This window comes from Mobula birostris, chromosome 6, assembly GCF_030028105.1.
Source record: "Mobula birostris isolate sMobBir1 chromosome 6, sMobBir1.hap1, whole genome shotgun sequence".
NCBI lineage: Eukaryota > Metazoa > Chordata > Chondrichthyes > Myliobatiformes > Myliobatidae > Mobula > Mobula birostris.
In genome coordinates this window covers 185723053-185739484 of record NC_092375.1, presented here as the reverse complement: position 1 = coordinate 185739484, position 16432 = coordinate 185723053, and the positions used below count along the sequence as shown (strand labels likewise).

The 16432-nt window shown below is 41.2% G+C and overlaps 1 protein-coding gene across 2 annotated transcripts in view; it reads left to right on the top strand.

Moving 5' to 3' along the window:
* The window catches only part of LOC140199640 (bile salt export pump-like), a 92282-nt gene extending 78541 nt beyond the window's left edge, over positions 1–13741 (top strand). For both annotated transcript variants that reach the window (XM_072262059.1, XM_072262060.1), the window contains 5 exons: positions 34–190; positions 5436–5633; positions 5736–5942; positions 6882–7028; positions 13113–13741. In XM_072262059.1, the coding sequence (XP_072118160.1) occupies positions 34–190; positions 5436–5633; positions 5736–5942; positions 6882–7028; positions 13113–13313 (910 nt within the window). In that variant the 3' untranslated portion in view covers positions 13314–13741. The remainder of the gene's footprint in view (positions 1–33; positions 191–5435; positions 5634–5735; positions 5943–6881; positions 7029–13112) is intronic.
* Positions 13742–16432: the final 2691 nt, after the last annotated feature.

Below are 16432 nucleotides of genomic sequence, written 5' to 3'. Positions count from 1 at the left end.
CATTTTAAAATGATCAGTATTATTTTACTGCAGAGTGATTTCTGCCATTGTAACGAGTGGGACAGCACTGGGAAGAGCCTCTTCGTACACTCCAGACTATGCAAAAGCAAAAATTGCAGCAGCGCGATTTTTCCAGCTGATCGATCGTGTTCCTGAAATCAGTACCTACAGCAATGAAGGAGAAAAATGGGTATTGTAACAACCTTTTGTTGGTAGTCGGCTAGGCCGTAGTATCAAAACAGTGCTGCATATATCATTACTGTTACATTTAACTGTTTTAATGATAATAGTTCCGGCAGATGGGGCTCAACAGCCGTGGTTGGCAGCTTATCTAGGAGAAGGCAGCTTATCTCTGATCTCAAACCTCTGCTGTCTTAGGGGAACACTTCAGGAGTAAACCCTGAGGGAAAATTCTGGAGCTGAAGCACTAAGGCCATGCTACCTTGAGTTCAACATCAACTTGCAACTCCTGTGATGCTGCTGGTGCCAGACTGCATCAGCCTCTGCCATTCCTGTGGCTTCATCAGATGCATGGAGAAGGGGAGCTTGCTACATGGGCAACAGCTTACTCTCCATATCGTACTGCCCAGGCTTGTGTATCTAGACAACTGGGATGTAACATTCATGGTCAACGCTGACTGAGAGAGGCCTCACTCACTCACTCTGTTAAGGGCAATAATAAGAAGACAAAAAAAGACACACGGGAATCTAAAACAGAATAAAGGATATACGAAGGGTGTTTGATAAGTTCGTGGCCTAAGGTAGAAGGAGATTAGTTATTAACCTCAAACTTTCGGCATAATCACTGAAAGAGTTGAACTGCATGTGCATGTAACAAGAGCTGTATAACTCATTTCCTTCTACCTTAGGCCACAAACTTAATCAATCACCCCTCGTAGGAAGTAGATTGGGCCTTTTATCTCCTTGAGTCTATTCTGCCTTTTGGTAAGAACGTGGCTGATGTTCAGTCTTAGTTCACATATCCCTTAAAACCACTGGTTAATCGAAAACTATCAACCTCACACTTAAAAATACACTGTACAACAAAGATTTTACTTCCTGAATACTGTTGGGTGTATTTTGGGCTGCTGAGCATGAAAATCTCCATGATATTTCCCTATCACACAATATTTATTATGAAATCACCAATATTTGTTGCTTCAATTCATAATTCAAGTCAATTAAAATGCTGCTAACAAGGTAAGCTGGAATGTTTTGTATCTTGGCCAGGCATGCCTGGGTATACTAAGGCAAAGCAGACGCTGCATGGCAGGACAGATTTTACCGAAAGGCTATAAATTTCTGTGAAGTATATTCATATTTGAGACAGATGTTTCCCGGAATAACTGATCCCAAGATTAAGAAAGACATTTTTGCTGGTTCACAAATCAAACAGATCATCAGTGACAGGCAATTCGGAGAACTTCTAGTGGGACCAGGGAAAGTCGCATGGAAGCCATTCATGGATGTTGTTGATAATTTTCTTGGCAACTACAGAGCACCAAACTACGTGCATCAAGCATACAACACACTTCAAGCTTACAAAACCAAGAAGTGCAACATGTAACTAAAGATTCATTTCCTGCATTCCCATTTAGACTTCTTCCCCACAAATCTTGGCACTGTCAGTGATAAACATGGTGAAAGGTTTCACCAGGACATCGTGGTCATGGAGAAATAGTATCGGGGCAACTGGAATCCATCAATGCTGGCTGATTATTGTTGGACTCCTAAGCGAGAAGCCTCAGACACTGAGTACAAAGGAAAATCATCAATGAAACATTTTTAGCTTAATTGAACCATTGCAAAGCATAAATACCGTTATGCAATTATAATCAATAAAAATTAATTTCTTGTTTGTCCAAATTCCTAGGTGATATAAGTAGTCTGAAAATATATTTGTATTTGGCTTCAAGCAGTCTATCATAAACAAAAAAAACTTCTGAGCAAGCAACACTTCCTAAAAAAGGTTGTCCTTTTATCAATTGAGCCATCAAATGGGAAAGAATTCCAAACATCTACCACTTTTGTGTGTAGAAATATTCCTTAATTAGTCATAAGAACTGGGAAGGGGTGTAGGTCATTTGACCTTCAAACCTGTACTGACATTCAACATGAGACCATAAGACCTTAAGACTTAGGAGCAGAACTGGGCCATTCAGCCCATTGAGTCTGCTCCGCCATTCTATCATGGCTGAACGTGGATCCCACTCAACCCCACACACCTGCCTTCTCGCCATATCCTTTGATGCCCTGCCTGATCAGGAAATGATCAACTTCCACCTTAACTACACCCATAGACTTGGCCTCCACTGCAGTCTGTGGCAGAGCATTCTGCAGGTACACTACCTGCTCGTTAAAAAAATTCCTTACCTCTGTTCTAAAAGGTTGCCCCTCATTTTTGAGGTTGTTCTCTCTAGCTCTGGATACCCCACCATCCTCCCATCCTCTCCACATCCACCCTATCTAGTCCTTTCGACATTCAGTAGGTTTCAATGAAATCCCCATGTATCCTCCTAAATTCCGGTGAATACAGGCCCAAAGCTGCCAAACGCTCCTGTAAGTTAACTCCTTCAGTGCCGGAATCCTCCTCCTGAACCTGCTCTGGACTCTGTCCAATGACAACACATTCTTTCTGATATATGGGACCCAAAACTGTTGACAATACTCCAAGTGTGGCCAGACTAGTGTCTTATAAAGGGTCTTCATTATCTCCTTGCTTTTATATTCTATTCCCCTTGAAGTAAATGCCAACATCGCATTTGCCTTCCTTACCACGGACAACCTATAAATTAACCTTCTGGGAATCTTGCACTAAGTCCCTCCGCACCTCTGGTATTTGAACCTTCTCCCTATTTAGATAATAGTCTGTACTATTGTTCCTTTTACCAAAATATATTATCATACATTTCCCAACACTGTATTCAGTTGTCACTTTTTTTGCCCATTTCTTCCAATTTGTCTAAGTCCTTCTGCAATCACATTGCTTCCTCAGCACTACCTACCCCTCCACCTGTCCTCGTATCATCCACGAACTTTGCCACAAGGCCAGCAATTCCATTATCCAATCATTGACAAACAACGTGAACAGTGCTCTGCTGCAATATTCATGGACTCAGACTTGGACTAATTTTTTCCGTGACTGTATTTTACTGCTGCCTTATATGTGCTATATGTGTCTTGTGCTGTGTGTGACTATTGGTACTGTGTTTTGCTCCTTGACCATGGAACAATGTTGTTTCATTTGGCTGTATTCATGGGTATTCATGTATGGTCGAATGACAATTAAACCTGAACTTGATATGGTGACATATACATACTTTGATAATAAATTTACTTTGAATTTGACTTGACTTTTATTCCTGTACTCAAATCTCTTTGCAATGAAGACTAATGTGCCATTAACCTTTCTAACTGCCTGGGAAACCTAGCTCGGTTTTTTAATAAACTGTTTAATCCTGAATTCCCCAAACTGCAGAGATAGCCTGATCCCCTGCATATTTCCAGCACTTTCTGTCTCTATATACGGTTACCAGCATTAGCAGTTTTTTTCTGATTTTCAGATTAATCACCAACCTGAGAGATTACTTCTGCTTCTCTCATCACAGATTATCGTCTTTGACTTGCTCAGCATTTCCAGCAAGTTGCACTTCTGTATATTTCAATCATCTGCAGTATTTTCTTTTCATGTTTGGCAATTTTAATAGTTATTTCTGTTGCGTATTTAATATATAAGTAATATTTGAGTAATGTAAAGATATTGTTTGAGTGAGCATTCTTGTTTGTTTAAATAATTCATTATTGGTTATATGTAAAAATATGTGAATTGCATATGTCATCACGCTACCACGTGATACATGTGCGCCTCACTTAATGTAAGCACAAAGTTAGACTCACATTTTGGACTCTGGCACTTTCCTTTGAATTAGTTTAATGTTTTGAAGTTGCAAAACAAAACAATTTCCTTGTTTATCTACAGGTCAGGCGGAATGTTTCAGTCAACCTTGCGTATAATTGATAATTCCCTGTAGCAAGAAATGACTGCTTTAAATAAAATAAATGTCCTTTTCAGTGAAACATTAGCAGGTCAATTTCAACATTTTCTGTGATGAAACCTGCAAACATTCAGCCTTTGTGTCCCCCATGACTCTGGACTTTATTATGCATATACAGTTGTATCTATGTTGTATACTTTAGTCAGATATTCTGTTCTTTTAAAACTTCTCATCCTTTCAAATGTTCCCACTTTATTAATCAAACTATTGATTATTTTTAAACTTTCCCTTAATGAACCTGGTTCAAATGTAAATAGCTTATTTGCAGAATTATTAACATTATTATTTATGCAGAATAATATTATGGTGGCATGGTAGCATAGTGCTTTACAGCAAAATGCTTTACAGCACAGGCGACCTGGGTTCAATTCCCATCACAGCCTATAACGAGTTTATACGGACTCCGCACGACCGCATCAGTTTCCTCCTGGTGCTCCAATTTCCTCCCACAGTACAAAGATGTAGCAGTAGGTAGGTCAATTAATCATTGTAAATTGTCTCATGATTAGGCTAGGGCTAAATCGGGGATAGCTGGGCAGTATAGCTTGAAGGGCAGGAAGGGCCTACTCTGTGCTCTATCTTAACAAATAAATAAAAGAATGCAGTTGTGCGTGGTATAAGAACTTAAAATTAGCTTTAGGTGTCCAAAGAGGTGCCTGAAAAGTTGCTACAAGAGTGCTGAGAAATCGATCTGTGCCAGAGGCACATGTGACAGCTGAGGTCCTTCTGAATTGAATTTAACATTACAAGATCATAGTAAGTTTGTTTTCTGTTTCCCATCTGCCTGGTTAGCAGATACCAGTAGGGGAAATGAAAAGGTGGTAGCTACACCTAAAGCTCTGGCAGGAATGCCTCAGCAATCACAATATCAGAACTGAAGGATAGGAATGGCTATAGTCATGGAATGGTTGTAGTTGGCATTGAGCACTTCACCATTCATGGGTGAGGTTGAAGTTTCAAGCTTGGGTGAGGTCGATGATTGTGGCAGTGGCTGGAGAGACACCAGTAATGAGAAAGGAGAGACAAAAGACTTGGTTTAATGTTCTGAAGATAGCTCCCACTCTTCTCCTGACCCATAGGAAATCCTATAAAATGCATCCTTTTCTGGAGCCAATAGCTCTTGATTCCTTTTCCAAACCCTTGGAAGCTCAAACAGCCACTAATTAACACAGGTTTCCGATATCACTATGGAAAATTGATTTAAATATAGGAAGGAGACTGGACTTGGTGCAGATCATGTCGCTGCCGGCTTCAGAGAGGCGTTGGAGTGAATGTGCGAAGGGGGTGTGCAGCCTAACAGTGAATGAACGTAATACCATTATGTTTTTCAGCCAGTTTATTTTTAATGATGACATCTAAATTTATGCTGTGTTTTAACAGGACAATTTTAAAGGAGAAGTTAAATTCATTAACTGCAAATTTACATACCCATCTCGGCCAGACTTCCAAGCCCTAAATGGCCTCTCGGTTTCAGTGAAACCTGGCCAGACACTTGCCTTTGTTGGCAGTAGTGGATGTGGAAAAAGTACAAGTGTGCAATTGCTTGAACGATTTTACGATCCTAACGACGGACAACTGGTGAGGGAATATATCCTGTTTGGAAAATGTAATATCTGCTTGTAATTACTCCAACAATGTTCCTTACACCAATCTTCTTTTATTCTCTTTCATTAATTCCAGCTGATTGACGGTCGCAACTCAGGGACCATAAACACTAACTTCTTAAGATCCAAGATTGGAATCGTGTCCCAGGAACCTGTACTTTTTAACTGCAGTATCGCAGACAATATTATATATGGTGACAACAGCCGTCAAGTTAGTATGGATGAAGTCATTGCAGCTGCAAGGAAGGCCCAGCTCCATGACTTTGTGATGTCATTACCAGATGTACGGTTTGTTACATTATTGAACTGGAATTGGGAATTTTTTTTTACAAGATGTGAGCATTGCTCTTGGGAAATTGTGTAATGTGAAACCAGTGGAATTGTGTCATAGCTGCTTGTTTTCCTATTGATTCAAAGTATACTTATTATCAAAGTATATATGCAGCAGACAACCCTGACATCTTCCCCACAGACAACCATGAAATAAAGGAAACCATGACTATTCAAAGAAAAACATTAACCCCTCCCCCTTCCCAATGCACAAAAAAATTGCACAAATGGCAAAAAAAGAGTGAAAAATACAGATTATAAAGCATCAACCACAAAGCCATTGAAAGTGACCTCAATGAGAAGACTGTTGATTCAAACCTTCTTATGAGCAGGTGGGGCCTTGCTTATAATCCCATCGGTGTATCTGACCCTGCAGCATTCCTAGTAATAAATTCAAATAGTAGTCTAGAGCAGGGGTTCCCAGCCTCAGGTCCGTGGACCCCTCAGGTCATGGTAAGGGTCCATGGCAAAAAAAATGTTTGGGAACCCCTGGTCTAGAGTTTTGTGCATCATCTCTTTCAAAGGCAAGAGTGCTATTATCTAAGGAGAGACTATTACCTAAGCCATATCTGACTTGCATTAGAAAGCATGTAGTTGACCGATGTCTTCCTGAAATAACAAAGGGGAGCAACCTGGAAAGAGTTCTAAATGTGCGTCTGTGGGTATTCAGATGGAACTGAATTAGGTTCATGTGTAAAGAGTCATTGAGCAATGGTAGATGGGTGGAATTGACCTAATGACTAACTTCCTTTGGAAAAAAAAATTTGCATTATGGGGCCATGTGTGGAAATACTTTAAAAAATTCATATCAGGTATAAATACTAGAACATTCAAGGTGTTCCCTCGTTTAAAGAGACTGCCGGGTATACACAGTTGTTTTCCTTCCATTCAGAAATATGACACATCAGTGGGTGCCCAAGGTTCTCAATTATCCCGTGGACAGAAACAGCGTATTGCTATAGCCCGTGCCATTGTCCGGGATCCGAAAATTCTTCTCCTCGATGAAGCAACATCTGCACTGGATACGGAGAGCGAAAAGGTACCAACAATGAAAATTGTGTTTTGTTTAGTTAACATATTGAAGATAGCAGGAATATATGGCAAAGCAATAGTTTATAAAAGACATATTAGCTCATTATTTTTTCATTAAAAGCTTTCACCAAAATTATGTCGTCTCAGATATGTTGCCATCTTCTCCATACCCTCAGTTATCTCTTAACTCTGAGGTTTCCAACCTGGTCCCTACCCTTAGCTAAAGGTAGGGGTCCATAGCATAAAAAAGATTAGGAAACTCTGTCTTAACTATATTTTGTTTTCAGTAATTTCATTTTCTACTATTTGATTTTTCCCCTATAATCCATATTGTAATTAAGCTTGAAGAGAATATATTTTGTAAGGTCATCAAATAAAGGAGATGGAATTATAGACATTCCTACTGTAAGTTTATAGGTTTCCACTGTGATTTGGAGCAAGAACGTAGCAGGGCAATAACTACTAGTCTAACTTAATAAATAATTACCATTTGACCAAGCATTTGCTGTTCAACTGACATTCCACAGTTGTTTTGGTCTCTTCTTTTGCCATTAAAATTAAAATATCCTAACAATTAATAAAAAATATATATTTTATATATACAAATCACAATAAATATCCATTGATATTTAACACAGAACACAGAGCATCAAAAAATTCAGCACAGTACAGGCCCTACAGTCCACAATGTTGGATTTTAGCAAGGCATTTGATAAGGTACCCCATGCAAGGCTTATTGAGAAAGTAAGGAGACATGGAATCCAAGGGAACATTGCTTTGTGGATCCAGAACTAGCTTGCCCACAAAAGGCAAAGAGTGGTTGTAGATAGGTCATATTCTGCGTGGAGGCCAGTGACCAGTGGTGTGCCTCAGGGGTCTGTTCTGGGACCCCTACTGTTTGTGATTTTTATAAATGACTTGGATGAGGAAGTGGAGAGAAGGAGAAGAGAAGAAAGCCCTTAAATCCGAGTGGACTCATCAGATGCTGTCATGATGGTGTTTTCTTAGCAGGCTTTCTTATTTTTATGAGGCTGAGTTGCAAGCTCGACACTCAACCCAGCACAGACAGAAAGCATGCAAGGGAGCCGGCTGGATTCGAACTCGGGAGCCTCCGCTCCAAAGTCCGGCACTGATGCCACTACGCCACCAGCCGGCGAGGTGGAGGGATGGGTTAGTGAATTTGCTGATGACACAAAGTTTGGGTGTATTGTGGATAGTGTGGAGGGCTGTCAGAGGTTACAAAGGGACATTGATAGGATGCAAAACTGGGCTGAGGAGTGGCAGATGGAGTTCAACCCAGATGAGTGTGAGGTGGTTCATTTTGGTAGGTCAAATATGATGGCAGAATATAGTATTAATGGCAAGACTCTTGGCAGTGTGGTGGATCAGAGGGGCATTGTGGTCCGAGTCCATAGGACACTCAAAGCTGCTACGTAGGTTGACTCTGTGGTTAAGAAGGCATACAGTGCATTGGCCTTCCATCAATCGTGGGATTGCGTTTAAGAGCCGAGAGGTAATATTGCAGCTATATAGGACCCTGGCCAGACCCCACTTGGAGTACTGTGCTGAATTCTGGTCGCCTCACTACAGGAAGGATGTGGAAACCAGAGAAAGGGTGCAGAGGAGATTTACAAGGATGTTGCCTGGATTGGGGAGCATGCCTTATGAGAATAGGTTGAGTGAACTCGGCCTTTCTCCTTGGAGCAACGGAGGACGAGAGGTGACTTGATAGAGGTGTACAAGATAATGAAAGGCATTGATCATGTGGATAGTCAGAGGCTTTTTCCCAGGGGTGAAATGGCTGCCACAAGAGGGCATAGTTTTAAGGTGCTTGGAAATAGGTGCAGAGGAGATGTCAGGGGTAAGTTTTTTTACGCAGAGAGTGGTGAGTGCATGGAATGGGCTGCAGGTGGCGGTGGAGGAGGCGGAAACAATAGGGTCTTTTAAGAGACTCCTGGATGGCTACATGGAGCTTAGAAAAACAGAGGGCTATGGGTAAGCCTAGGTAGTTCTAAGGTAGGGACATGTTCAGCACAGCTTTGTGGGCTGAAGGGCCTGTATTGTGCTGTATGTTTTTTCTATGTTTCTATATTGTGCTGAGCTGTGCAAAAGTCTTAGACACATACAGTATATACAGTGCCTATAAAAAATATTCACCCCCCCCCCTTGAAAATTTTTATGCTTTATTATTTACAACATTGAATCACAGTGGATTTAATTTGGCATTTTTTGACACTAACTGACAGAAAAAGACTCTTGTGTCAAAGTGAAAATGGATCTCTACAAACTGATTTAAATTAGTTACAAATACAAAACACAAAATAATTGATTGCTAAGTATTCACCCCCTTCAAGTTAGTATTTAGTAGATGAACCTTTGGCAGCAGTTATAACCTTGAGTCTGTGGATAGGTGTCTAACAGTTTTGCACATCTGGGCACTGCAATTTTTCCCCATTCTTCTTTACAAAACTGCTCAAGCTCTGTCAGATTGTATGGGGATTATGGGTAAACAGCCCTTTTCAAGTCCAGCCACAAATTCACAATTGGATTGATGTTTGGACTCTGACTTGGCCACTCCAGGATATTAACTTTGTTTTTTTTTAAATCATGCCTGTGTAGTTTTGCCTTTATGCTTGGGGTCGCTGTCTTACTGAGAAACAAATCTTCTCCCAAGTCGCAGTTCTCTTGCAGACTGCATCAGGTTTTCCTCCAGGATTTCCCTGTAGTTTGCTGCATTCATTTTATCTTCTACCTTCACAAGCTTTCTAGGCCTGCTGCAGTGAAGCATCCCCACAGCATGATGCAGCCACCAACATGTTTCACAATAGGGATGGTGTGTTTTTGATGATGTGCAGTGTGTGGCTTATGCCAAACATAGTGTTTAGTCTGATGGCCAAAAAGCTCAGTTTTGGTTTCATCAGATCATAGAACCTCCTTCCAGCTAACTTCGGAGTCTCCCACAAGCCTTCTGGCAAACTTTAGCTGAGATGTCATGTGAGTTTTTTCAACAGTGATTTCTCTTTGCTACTCTCCCAAAAAGCTGCGACTGGTGAAGCACCCGGGCAACAGTTGTATGCGCAGCCTCTCCCATCTCAGGCACTGAAGCTTGTAACTCCTTTAGAGTTATCATAGGTCTCTTGGTGGCCTCCCTCACTAGTCCCCTTCTTGCGCGATCACTCAGTTTTTGAGGATGGCCTGCTCTAGGCAGATTTACAGCTGTGCCATATTCTTTCCATTTCCTGATGACTGACTTAACTGTGCTCCAAGGGGTATTCAGTGACTCGGAAATTTTCTTGTATCCATCTCCTGACCTTTGCTTTTCAGTAACCTTTTTGTGGAATTGCTTGGAGTGTTCTTTTGTCTTCATGGTGTAGTTTTTGCCAGGATACTGACTCACCAGCAGTTGAATCTTCCAGAGACAGATGTATTTTTACTACAATCAATTGAAACACCTTTACTGCACACAGGTTTCCAAAACCAGATCTCCATGTAACTAATTATGTGACTTGTAAACCAATTGGCTGCACCAGTGATAATTTGGTGTGTCATATTAAAGGAGGTGAATACTTAATGCAATCAATTATTTTGTGTTTATGTTTGTAATTAATTTAGATCACTTTGTAGAGATCTGCTTTCACTTTGACACAAATGAGTCTTTTTCTGTTGGTTAGTGTCAAAAAAGCAAAGTTAAATCCACTGTGATCCAATGATGTAAAACAAAAAGGCATGAAAACTTCCAAGGGGGGCTGAATAATTTTTATAAGCACTGTATTTATATATAGCTAGGGCGCCTAAGGTTTTTGCACAGTACTGTAGGTAATTTTATGCATTATGCTGTACTTCTGTTGCAAAAAAAAAACAAATTTCATGGCATGTAAGTGATGAGAAACCCGATTCTGATATGGGTCTCTGTTATGGACTGCGAGTGGGAGAGGGGAATCATGGTTGGGAAAAGAGGAAGGGATAGGAGAGGGAGCAGGTAGCACCAGACAGACATTGTGTAATGATCAATAAACCAATTGTTTGGAATCAAATCACGTTGCCTGGTTTCTCAGGGATGGGTGTGTCTTCATCTGTGCCACCCCCGCCCCAGCACTCCTTCACTTCCTCCTCTCCCATGGCGCTCCGCCTTCACCATTCCCAACATTCTTTGCTCTCCCCAGATTTACAAGCTCACTCTCCTCTCCATGTTGACAAATACAACACTGTGCAAAAGTCTTAGGCACCCTAGCTATACATGTATATACGTGCACGGTACTGTACATAAACATACTCCAAGACCAATCTAAGCCTTCCCTCCTACACAGCCTATAACTGTTCATTTTTCCTACATCCATGTGCTTTTCTAAGAGTCTTCCAGATGTTCTTATTTTATCATCCTCTTCCACCAACCCTGGCAGTGTGTTCCAGACACCTGCCATTCTTTGTGAAAAAGAAACTACCTCAATCTCCCCTCAACTTTCCTCTACTTACTTTAAATAGATGTCCTCTGGTATTGGTCATTGCTACCCTGGGAAAAAGATTATGTCTGTCCCTTCTATCTATGACTGTCATAATCTTATATGAATTTATCAATTTGCATCTTATCTTCTAACACTCTGAACAGAAAATCACTAGCTTACTTAACTTTTCCTCATAAGATATATTTGCTGATCCAGGCAGTAACCTGGTAAATCACCTCTGTACTTTCTCTAAAGCTTTCATATCCTCCCTTTAATGAGATGACCAGAACTGAACACAATACTCCAAATGTAGTCTAACCAGAGTTTAACAGAGCTGCAACATAACCTCATACTCTTGAACTCAATCCCAAACTAGTGAACACCAACGCACCGTATGCCTTATTAACCGCCCTATCAACTTACACAGCATCTTTGAGGAATCCATGGACTTGGACTCCAAGATCTCTCTGTTCTTCCACACTGCTAAAATCCTGCCATTTACCAGCTTCAAGTTCAATTTCCCAAAGTGTATAACTTCACAAGTCCTGATAAGGGGTCTCAGCCCGAAACGTCAACTATACTCTTTTCCAAGATGCTACCTGGCCTGCTGAGTTCCTCCAGCATTTTGTTTGTATTGCTTGGATTTCCAATATCTGCAGATTTCCTCTTGTTTGTGATTGCAACTTCATACTTTTTCTGGATTGAACCCTATCCATCACTTCTCTTTGCAACTCTACATCCCACCTTTATCCCGCTGTAACCTATGGCATCCTTCTACACTGCCTGCAACACCACCAATTTATTAATTCTGCAAACTTGCCCTTCCACTTCCTCATCCAATTCATTTATAAAAAGCACAAGGAGACAGGGGCCCCTATCCCTAAGAATCTTCTCCAATAGTTTACTCACATAACTTAAAGTATCCTTTTCCACTTTCTCTCACTTATTTGGTTTCCTTTTATATATACTTTCTTAACTCCACTCCAAGGGGACCACAACCTTGTTATGGTTTGGAGGCTTGCGTGCCTAAACATCCTGGAGAGCTATGTTGGCTGGAGTCGAGGCCTTGTGCTTTGGCTCTTGGTAGGGTCATCCATGCTAAACAGGTCAGAGGGTAGAGGCCAGATTGAGAGAAGTCCACAGTCCTCCAGGTTCAGGGGTTCAGCTCAGGGCTAACAACCCTGACTGGTCAAAAAAACAGTTGCTACAGAAACAGCAAAGAAGAATCCTTTTACACAGACAGAGATGGAGGACCTTCACTGTTGCTCCAAACGCCTGCAGCATAATGGGCAATTAGTAAATAAGCTCTTAACTTCATTCATATATTGAGGTCTATACAACTCTTTCTGGATATGATTCCTAGGGACATTTACTACCATTGACATTAAAAGATCAACATTTGCCTACACAACCTGCAGGCAACCAAAGACCCAACAGCACCATTTTCTATTTCATTATTTCCAGCTGTTCATAACACAAGTACCATGAGCACTACTTTCTTAGGATTTAAAATTGAATATTGTCTCAGGAACCTGTGCCTTTTGACAGAGTACCACCAGTTGCCACAACCAGCAATTATCAGCATTTCTAATGTGTTGCAAGATACATTCCAGGGTCGTTCATTGAAATTTTAATATATTCTCTTTTAGACTGTCCAGGCTGCTTTAGATGAAGCAAGAAAAGGACGAACTTGTATTGTGATTGCGCATCGTCTGTCAACCATTCAGAACTCAGATATCATTGCAGTCATGTCTCGAGGAATACTCATTGAAGAGGGAACTCATGATGAACTAATGGCTGCTCAAGGGGCTTATTATAAACTTGTCACAACTGGTGCTCCTATCAGTTAAATAACTTCAAGTCATATTCACTCTACTGGTTAAACAATGTGCCCTTTCAAACATTGATTTCTATTCCAGTTTTCTTCTCCATACGGCCCATTGTTTTAAATATAGCAACATATAAAAATATATACTGTACATAGATTTTTATGCCTGCTTGTCCAAGTAAAATTTCTTCACACATTGTGTTAGATCTTGAAAACTGGTAGAACAATATTTAGCTCTGCTCCTGTGAGCTAGTAAAATACATTATTATTTCTCTATAATGTCAATGACTGTCAAAGCTATCTAACTTGCATTAAATGCAAGACAGTTGATAATCTTGTTCAGAAAGTTTCAATTATATAGAAAAAATACAAATATACCTGAAATAATGGCATGTTTTAATCAGAGTTAAAGTGCTTGATCGGAATCTAAAATAAAATCAGTGTATGGTTGTCTGGATGTAGTGTTATTAATATTATACTAACTTGGTTTTATGCCTAACTATCCAATTTTAACAAAAGGTATGAACAATCTCACCAATGCGTAGTGGTTAGCATGACACTATTACGGCTTGGGCGTTTCAGAGTTCAATTTTGGCACTGTCTTTAAGGAGTCCGTACATCCTTCTCAAGAGATCTTGGGATATCTCAGGGTGCTCCAGTTTCCTCCCACAATCCAGAAACGTACCACTTATTAGGATGATTGACCTGCCGAGTTCTTTCACGTTTTTGTGATTGTTATTAAATTAGTTAATGCTAATGCTTTGGAACTGAAGAATTACTGAAAACTACGAACCTAAAACTACAGAGGTTGCAATCACAGAAGATGTACTGGGATCACCCTAGCTAATGCCATGTACGCTGAATTCCGGTAAGATGGTGTGTTTGGATGGAGCAGCTTCTATGGGACCAACCAAAGGTGTATCTGTCTTTTTTTAAATGTATTTTTTACAATTGAAAGAACTTAAAGTACTGCAGATCTACCCCATTAGAGAGTTGCTCATTGGCGGAGAAACTGAAGGAGATGGACTTGGTGTGGATTGTGCAGCTGCCTGCGTCGGAGAGTTGGAGTTGGTGAGCGAAGGAGGTGTGCAATTTAACAGCGATAGTCTTAGATGCATTTCCCTGTTGGACATTGTCACTGTGGAATGCTGCAAATCTGATTCACGGATTTGTTGCTGGACAGTGGGGGAGCTGTGTGGCCTCAGTTGTGATGAGAACTAGGCCTCAGGCTGCATTGTCCAGACATCCCACCTCTCCCGGAAGTTCCGGGAGTCTCCCGCAAATCGATAGTGGCTCCTTGACACCCGGAAATTATATACAATATCCCGGAAATATATTTTTTTGAGCGGGATAGGGAGAGGGAGAGCGAGCATCCTGACTGGTCTCTCTTCATGCTAAGAGTGGTCCCCAGCCACGAGGAAACAATATGATTTGGCGGTATGAAACGATATGAGTCAGCTGCACCTTTCCTCATTCCCTATCACACACTGTTGAATTTTAACGCATGCGAGGTCATCAGTAACCCAAGACATGCAAAGGAATGGGTCCGTAACCCATTTGTGAATGTCCCCGGTGAATCATCCATGTCAGCGCGGGAAAAAGATCAACTCCTCGAGCTTGCAAATGACGGCGGGCTGAAAAGTATGTTTGACATAACATCTCTGCCAGCATTCTGGATCAAAGACAAGGCTGAATATCCTGCGATAGCCACGGAAGCACTGAAAACGTTGCTTCCATTTCCAACATATCTCTGTGAAGCAGAGTTTTCTGCAATGAATGCAACGAAAACTAATTTGCGGAATAGACTGGACATAAGGAACCCCCTTCGAGTATCGCTGTCTCCCATCACCCCTCGATAGGACTGTGTTGTTGCAGGAAAACAAGCCCAGGGCTCCCACTGATTCAGCGATATTGGTGTGTTGCAATGATTTTATATGTTCATATGGGGAAAACATGCGCTGTGTGTTTAATATGTGCTGTGTTACTTAAAATGTTATGGTGCGATTGACTTATCACCTATAGTCCGGTTGTGATTAACACCCCCACCCCCGGTTGGCCGGTCCGCAAGAATATTGTCAATATTAAACCGGTCTGCGGTGCAAAAACAATTGTGAACCCCTGCTAAGTAGACCTATCAGTTTTCTCTGTGGGCGGGCTTCACAGTCGACCTCAAAAATAATGACAGTGTTGCTCGCTGCACTGTTTGCAACAGTGACTTTTCTATTGCCCATGGTGGGTTAAAATGTAAAAGACATGTTGCGGTGAGTTTAACAGGTGTCATTCATTCATTAGCATAGCTAACGTTATTTAAACTAGCTGGCTAGCTGCTAAGGAGATACTCTATTGATGTCCTACGTGATGAGTCCAAACTCCCTGTAGACTTGCTTAAAATTGTAATAGAATAAAATGATAAATATAAGTACATATTTTAATGTCACATTTTTTGCATATACCCAACTTGGTTTACAGATTAGACAAAATCACTAAACAAAGTATTACATACACCCTTGGGGGTCGACCGTGGTGGGGGGGGGGTATGGGATTGTGGGGGTCGGGGGTGCTACCTCCCTGAAATAAGTTTTTGCAGGGTGGGATGTCTGATTGTCACACGTTTGCAGCCACCCAGGGAGGAGGCATTGGACTTGGTACGCTCAGCGTTGGAGGCGGTGTGGCATGGCGTGGCATACATGTTGGAGTCAGTGCCTCTGGTGTTTGTTCAGTAGAAGACCAGATGTACCAGATCACAGACTCAGGGACTTGGATTATATTTTCTGTGACTCTATTTTACTGCTGACTTATACGTGCTACGTGTGCCTTGTGCTTTGTTTTGCATCTTGGCCCCGGAGTAAAGATAATTTGTTTGGCTATATTCATGTATGGTTGAAAGGCAATTAAACTTGAACTGAATTGGCAGCTTACATGCTTAGTAGGAGGACCACATCTACAAGCCTGGGCTAATAGAGTGCATGTCAATTTGGCACATGCTGGTACTGTACTTCCAGTCCCCAGTATCTCAGGCAACCACCAACTCTGGAGATACACTAATATGACCCAAAGCTAAGAAACAATGCAAGTAGTTAGAAGCAATAGCATATTTTCTTCGACGTGACTCCACATTGTATGCAAACCTGGAGTGCTGGG